Raw genomic sequence first — 8,085 nt, 5'->3', positions numbered from 1 at the left:
AATATTGTCCGTTATGCAGATACATGTGAGAAAATATTTTATTTTATATAAAAAAAATAAACTTAGGCTACTACAACAACACATATAGGCTACCCGTTTTCTCAGAACGCATCATAGTGGTATTTCACATTAAACAAACCTTTTCCTAGCCTACATACAGCATTTAGACGACTACTAGGGTTGACTAATCTAAAGTCTTCCTAAATGCCACGCACGCCCCCGCGCACACTGGCAGACAAGCAATCACTTTCATGTGTTAAAAGATCACGTGGTGAACTTTAAACGTCTCCAGGCCTCAGTGACAGCACTGACTGTCGTCCCCATTGGTCCCGAAGGCAAATAGTTAATGTAAATATGCTGGCGCTAAGTGGGAGTGCCTCGCCATTAGTTTAGCTGTCACTTGAGCGCTGTCGAATGTCTTCAGTGGTTGTGTCGTTGTGGTCCGCACTAGCATGTGGTCACCAACCGCGCGCACCTCTACAGTAGTCGCGGGAGAGCCGAGTACGATGCAAGTCCACGCGCTCTAATAGGCCTGAAAGAAAACCGCTAAACAAACGCTCGTGGACATTTTATATCAGCTCGGCGGGATTCCAAGGCGTCTGATTACCAGAACGCTCTATAGAGGACAGCGCATTTATCCAAAGGACTCCAAGACGCATTTCCGAATACGCATTTTCATCCACATATAAAAGGCACTTCGCGTTCTTCTGGGAAAAAAAGGTGAGATTTGCCCACGTTTGCAATGTAAATTGTTGTTTCTTTGATTGTTCAGAGGCGGAAATAACCGCGAAGAACTGCGCTGTTTGTGTCTTTATCCAATTTTATCCAAAAGCGTAGGCTAGGCTAGCCTACTTAATAATAGGCTGCTTTGTGTGTTGAACACTATAAGTGAACTGCATGCGTAGGATAATAAAACAGGCTATGTAAATGTGTCAAATCTATTGAAATATATAGGCTAGCCTCTTTACAATATAGACATATCAAATCAAATGTATTTGTCAATTCGTAAAATAAAAAAGCGCATTTTTAAATGTAGGCTACTGAAATTGTAAATGGAAAAAGAGGTTAAGAGTCAGTCTTAATTATGGGCTAGTTCACTTGGTTTTAACAACAGATCCAAGACGTAAAGCTCATCTTTTAGTATAATTGCAATAAAAGTGGCTTAAGCTTCTTATACCTTTGTTCAAAGCTCAAGGAATTTCCTTTTTCCATTTTTCAGTGGATTTTCAAAACGGTCTTTTGTATTGCACACAAAAAGTAAACTTGTATCCAAAACAAACTTACATAAATAAAAAAAATTGGCTAAATATGATGAACGTCCAGAATTTCGATGCAATAAAAGGACTTCAAATGTAATACTCTTAAAATGATAATCTCGGTAAGATTTTAAAACAGATAAATTATTTGCATATGGATTAATTAAACCTGGCGGCCATAGAGGCACATGTAGCAGTCTTTTGAATTTTCAGCATGAGACAATCTTATTCTTCTCTCCTTCTCATTATTATTATTATTACTATTTGCTTATATTTTTGATCGGTATAAAATTCTGTGAAATAAAGACAATAATAGGCCTACGTCGTTGTTGTTGTTTTAGTTTTACAGTAGGCTATAGCTTTTAATAGTGTCCCTAAAATATTCTTTTTGTACCTCTACGCAGATTTCCAGGAATGGAATCTATCCCAAATCAGCTGCCGGCTGGAAGAGACTCCAGCTGTTCGCCGAACTCCAAACAAGACTTGCAGTCTTACTCTGGTCCAACGCTCAAGCCGAACCAAGTCAGTGAGACCTCTTTATACGGAATACCGATCGTTTCACTAGTCATAGACGGTCAAGAGAGACTTTGCCTAGCCCAAATATCCAACACCCTTCTGAAGCACTACAGCTATAACGAAATCCACAACCGGCGCGTGGCCCTGGGCATCACATGTGTGCAGTGCACCCCGGTCCAGCTGGAGATTCTCAGGCGCGCGGGGGCAATGCCCATTTCCTCGAGACGCTGCGGGATGATTACAAAGAGAGAGGCCGAGAGGCTCTGCAAGTCGTTCCTGGGCGCACACAGCCCGCCGAAATTACCAGAAAATTTCGCTTTTGACGTATCGCACGAATGCGCGTGGGGCAGCAGGGGCAATTTCATCCCAGCCAGATACAATAGCTCGAGAGCGAAGTGCATTAAGTGTTCGTTCTGCAACATGTATTTCTCTCCAAACAAGTTCATATTTCACTCTCATCGCACGCCGGAGTCCAAATACACGCAACCCGACGCAGCAAACTTCAACTCGTGGAGAAGACACTTAAAACTGAGCGATAAAAACTCACCAGACGACGTGGCCCATGCCTGGGAAGATGTCAAAGCCATGTTTAACGGTGGCAGCCGCAAGAGGACGCTGCCAATCGGTGGCTCTGAAAGTTCGTCCTCGCTTAGTACACAACGAGCGGGAGGTCAGACCCAGGGGGAACCGTCTGAGGTGCCCCACAAAACTCTCCGATGTGAGGATGACAGGGGGAACGTGGCCATGCCGAGCAGCATCCGCAGTTACCCCGTTATTCCGGTGCCCAGTAAGAGTTTTGGGATGTTACAGAAAATCCCACCACCGCTCTTTCCACATCCATACGGTTTCCCGGCTTTTGGATTGTGTCAAAAGAAGGATGACGGTGTGGTGATGGGAGAGCCAAACAAGACAAACCTGTCAGGTGTGTTCTGGCCGAGCGCTAAGGACAGTGCATATCCCTCCTTTCCGATGTTTTGGCCTACGACGGGCAGCTTGGCCATGCCAACATACCACCATGCCCAACCTAAACCTCCTTCTGACGTGTTATGCACCAGACATGGTGATCTAGACGCGTCAGAGCAAAGTGACCGAAGCACGAGCACCCCTAAAGACAGTTTACTTGATAATGAACGCTGTTCCAGCACTCAGTCTACCCGGAACGAGGAGGATAAATCTGGGGATGAGAGCAGGTCTATAGAAGGAATGCCAGCCGCCACCAGAAAAATAAGCTACATATCTGCATTCAGGCCGGTTGTTAAAGATGTTGAGAGCATCGCGAAACTTTACGGCAATAGGGGTCCGTATTCTGGTCCTCGATCCGGCTATATGTCACCAGATTTCTTGAGTGAAAGTTCTAGTTATAGGTCGGTGTCTCCGGACGTGGACAGCGTGGACGATCCGGATGTGGATGTGGAGTCACATAAGGCGCACGAGGATGAGGAGTGTGTGCAGCTGTCTGTGGATGACCGGCGGAGTCCCCACAGTTCGGCCGTAGCGCAGAGTGACGGGGTTAAAGGTCAAGACCAAGAGACTAGCCAGATCCACACTATAAGTGATCTACACTCGACAAATTCAAGTGAAACGCGGCCGTCTGATTTGGAGAGCAACGGCGATAAACACACGACGCGCTTTGAAGTGAGTAGCCTAACTAAATAGCCTACAGGACCGCGCATAATTCCTGCGGATTGTATTTTTTTATTTAAATTCTCTCATTCATTTAAAAAGCAAGGTGGCCTACTAAACAGGTTGTTTTTATAGGCTATTCACATTTATAATTATTAGTCCCTGTTGTTTTTAAGATAAAAACATATAATAAGATAAAGGATAAAATTGGCAGTTATAGTAAAAAGGTATTTAAAAAACACATCTAATTTTAATAGGCTATTTTTGTCTTTTTCTCTTCAGTAAATCTTTTCGATTTATTTCTAATTTTATCAATTGTATTTTAATTTTAATCTAATTTACATTATTCGGGTAATTGTTGTTAATGTAATCGAATTTGTGAACAAGGTGAATGCATCCAAATTGTCGCGATGTTTTTAAAACGTAATGGTAAATGGCTCTTCGTAATCTTAGTTCGTTAAAAATGTGATGTTCCACTCACATTCAGAAAGAAAATGTGAAAAATTGCCAATAATTGTCTGCTCAATTTTACAGGTTTTTGCGCGTGAAAGAGACGAGCACGTGCATCAAATGAGCACATCTTATTTTGGTTCAACGACCTCTTATCAACGCGAACAGAGTGGTAGGCCTATTTTCATTCATGTGGATTTTTACTTTTCTTTCTTCATTTTTTACAAACAAAAAGATGACTTACGGCATTTGTGTTGCAAATATATTTACTTATAGTTAAAGACGTGCACGAAGAAGAACCTTCATCTACAGTGGAGGAGACTGAACCCAAAACTCAACAGGATCAAACCAACATCAACGAGGAGCGCTTGAAGGAACCAAATGATGGTGCGTACCGTTTACTGGACCTCCTGATATTCAGCACCAGTCTGTTGATTTTCTTCATGCTGTATTTGTCATGTGTTCAGACGAGGAAGCAATGCGCAATGACACTGGCAGCAGGGGCTCCTTGATTGAGAAAAACATAGAGAACATGGCCAAAGGTAACAAAACAATACATGACTGAACATTACCACTAGTCAACACATTTAGCAGAACTGATGAGAAAATCATGTGGAAAATTCTGGCACAAAATAGAACCTTAATTTGTTGTGTCTGGAAATTATTGTTTCCATGATAGAGCATGGGTTTTTTTATTATGGTTATTATTTTGTAATTCAAAGTCATTTTGAAACATTTAAATAAGCTGCTTCTTTTATTTATTTTAACAGAGGAATTGCAGAAACAACTTGTGGAACAAGTCGAGCTTAGGAAAAAGTTGGAACGGGAATTCCAGAATCTAAAAGGTAGGTTTTATGTTAATTTCCTTTCTTATGTAATCATTCTTAAACATATACAAGGCTATCAAGAATAAGATCAGATCAAGTTGGTCAAATAAGCTGCAATTAGCTACTATATAAGTAATAATAAATTTAAGGTAACACTTTACATTTGTTATCATTAGTTAACTGCATTAGTTAACATGAACTAATAATGAAATATATTTCTAAAGCATTTGTATATAATGTTAATTTCAACATTATTACAATCAAAAGTAGTATCTGTTTATATTATAATAGACCTGAGCTAATGAGAACTAACAATGAGCGGTTGTATTTTTATTAACTAATGTTTAACATTAATGAACTAATGATTAATAAACACTGTAACAAATGTCTTGCTCATTGATAGTTATTGCATTAACTAATCTTAACTTATGGAATCTTATTGTAGTACTGTATCTGTAACTTTGTGACCAATAAAAAAAACCCCGATATATTTGAATATAATTAATTTTTAACAACTATGGATTACGAATTACCTTTAAAATGCTGATTAGTTGTCCATTTGAAATTAAATAGCAATAATTATATAAAAAAACTCACAGTTAACGAATCATTTTGTTATGTGTAGGGAGGCTATCAAGAGATGCATCAAAGAGTCCATCAAAGCTCAGTAAGAAGAGTTCTGCATTACACTGAAAATTCTGACAAAATTCATGACATTGAAAAGATTTTGGTTGAATGTAATGCTTGGGAATAATTCTTGCTGTTGGATGGCTTTTCATCAGCGCAAACTGAGCATCTTTTAAAAATTGAGAATGAATGGTACTGAAATACTGCAACAGAAACAAAATACTGAAGCTCATGATAACGTTTAGAATGACAATGATTTAAACGCAGGGGAAAATGCATGCTATTAAATGTTATCACCCCAAAAGATGTCATGACTGTACAGAATTTTAAAACATACTGTATTTTTTGAAAGAAATAAAATACATAAAACAGTTTCACATGTACACATATAAATCAGTAATAAATAAAATGCAGGGTAAATCAGACAAAAGCACTGTATCATTTTTTTATTTTGTGTATACATAGCGATATGTATTTTGATATTTAATTTTGGTCACTTTTTCTTCTTAGACAGTTTTCAAGACCAAATGAAAAGAGAGCTTTCCTACAGAGAGGAAATGGTGCAGCAGCTCCAGATTGTTCGAGGTAAGCGTTCGACTTCACACGTTGTACTGTATTTAATGAAACAACGAAACACTTAAACTGTTTCAATCAGAACTGATCACCTTCTGTGGTCCTTTTTGGAGTTCACAAGAGTTTGTTCAGTCTTTTTATAAGCTGCTAAGCAGGTTTCCTTGCGTAAGGGAGTTGCATAGACAGGGAACTGGTGGTTTTGATGCCAGAAAAGACCATGCATAAAACTGAACCAGTTTAGATGAGAGGGGGAAAATCCACACCTGAGATATCCTTTGTGTCTCCTGCGCAGACACTTTGTGCAGCGAGTTGGACCATGAGAGAAAGACACGATATGCTATTCAGCAGAAGTTAAAAGGTAACCGATTCTGGCAAAGGCAAGCAAATATTAGCGTTCAGAAGACTCCTATAGGAAGGCACAGTGTGACCATATTCAGAAGTGCGACCTTGATAACTCTTGTTCATTTGTAGACTGTTTATATGATTTCAGATTTGAGCCGTACTGAATTGTAGCAATTATTGTCCTAGAACACATGATTTCCTCTCTATACACACACACACACCAACACATAATGGTATGCCGCTTTTATTTTAAACGATTCATTCACTTTTTTCCCAGAAGCTCACGACGCACTACACCATTTCTCGTGCAAGATGCTGACTCCCCGTCACTGCACTGGGACCTGCACCTTCAAGTCTCCTCTTCTACCACCTTGACGGACACCTATTCAAGACATACACGTTCTTTAGAAATACCGCTGTGTCAAATAAAACTTTACTTTTCTTCCTCTGCAAAACACTGTCAACCTTTAGACCTGGAATAAGCAAGTGTGTATTGTAGTATTTTAGCCTATACACTGTAATGAAGTCATTTTCATTTGCAAAGGAGTGTTTTCAGAGTCACTGTATGTACTGTATAATTTATATAAAGTTCTAGAAAATTGCATTATTAAAAAAAAAATGTCATCCCACTTAAACATTATTATCATCATCTGTAGAAATCACTGGTAATAAGTGGCTATGTGCAATGCATATATTTGTTATGTATCCTGTGATACCTTTTTTTTTTTGTTAGTGATCGGTTAGGACATTTTGTTACATTAGATGCAACGATAATTAATGTTTTTGTACATATTATTTATTCCAAGTCCATGTCGGTTGTTTATTCTCATCTGCATATTTGTATATTATTGATGTAAAGCACTTTAAATTGGCAGCCCTGAAATGTGGATTAAATGATCTTGTTTGAGTTTGTCTTTATTTCATCTATTTCCATAACAATGAGCTACATTTGCATATGTGAGTCACAAAGAACAACATCATGATATCAAAATCTTAGTTTGAATATTCCTTAATATTTATCATTATGACAGTTTTGATCATTGCAGAAATCCAAAAGGTTTAGAAACTATATTCTGAAATTCAGGGTTTTGAGGAAAGCAATACAACCACTAATAGCATTATGCTTTTCTTAATTTCTACAATTTACTACATATTATGCACATAGGCTACTGTATTCATAGGGGTGGATTTAGCAATACTGCTGCAATTAGTTTTCACAACTTAAAATTACATTACCAATAACTAATAATATCATAAAAAAATTTTTAAAGTAAGTGTTCGTCCTGCCTTAGAATTTTAAGTTTAATTAACTTTTTTTGTGGGTTTTTAAGTAATAGCGAAAAAAAAAACACCATGTTGGTGATGTTTACATTTAACATAGCCTACGTTTAGAATATATATATATATATTAATCAGTTCTTGCTATCCATCGAAACCATGACCTTGGTGTTGCAAGCTCCATGCTATTTAGCTACAGGAAGACTTTGAGTTGAATACATTTACTTACAAAATTACTATTTAATCAATAGTTCATCAGCTTTTGCATTTCTTCATGCCTTTTGTTGGGTTTTATATTTGGTAGGTATCGAGGCTCATACATACACTTAAACTGCGTCCGAAATCGAATACTTCCCTACTATATAGTATGCGAAAAACAGTACGCGAGCAGAGTAGTATGTCCGAATTCATAGTATTCGAAAAACAAAAGTACCCGGATGACCTGTATTTGATTTATTGATTTGTATACATTCACAATTATTAGCTACTTTTAGAGTAGAAATAGTTTTTAGTTCTCATTATTTTATACTTTTTGTTAAGCAGTGTTTGTGAGTGTGCATCACTGTGTCACTAAAGGCCAACTGGTGATGAAG

The 8,085-nt window shown here is 38.1% G+C and overlaps 1 protein-coding gene across 8 annotated transcripts; it reads left to right on the top strand.

The window, feature by feature from the left end:
- Nucleotides 1-497: 497 nt before the first annotated feature.
- Nucleotides 498-7,082, top strand: skor1b (SKI family transcriptional corepressor 1b). 8 transcript variants are annotated; one of them, XR_014627444.1, is made up of 9 exons: nt 498-720; nt 1,661-3,407; nt 3,930-4,017; nt 4,122-4,232; nt 4,313-4,387; nt 4,616-4,690; nt 5,298-5,339; nt 5,814-5,884; nt 6,495-7,082. XR_014627444.1 is itself a non-coding variant. In XM_084409416.1 (9 exons), the coding sequence occupies exons 2-9, from the start codon at nt 1,671-1,673 to the stop codon at nt 6,587-6,589; spliced, it is 2,298 nt and encodes a 765-aa protein (XP_084265542.1). In that variant the 5' UTR covers nt 498-720; nt 1,661-1,670; the 3' UTR covers nt 6,590-7,082. The 8 variants fall into 8 exon arrangements, 4 of the variants coding, with proteins under 4 accessions (XP_084265542.1, XP_084265541.1, XP_084265544.1 ...); XR_014627446.1 differs by having other exon boundaries at nt 6,492-6,603; XM_084409416.1 differs by having other exon boundaries at nt 5,810-5,884.
- The last annotated feature ends 1,003 nt before the right edge of the window (nt 7,083-8,085 follow it).

This window comes from Rutilus rutilus (assembly GCF_951802725.1).
Source record: "Rutilus rutilus genome assembly, chromosome: 5".
Classification (NCBI taxonomy): domain Eukaryota; kingdom Metazoa; phylum Chordata; class Actinopteri; order Cypriniformes; family Leuciscidae; genus Rutilus; species Rutilus rutilus.
This window is presented reverse-complemented; position numbering and strand designations above follow the sequence as displayed.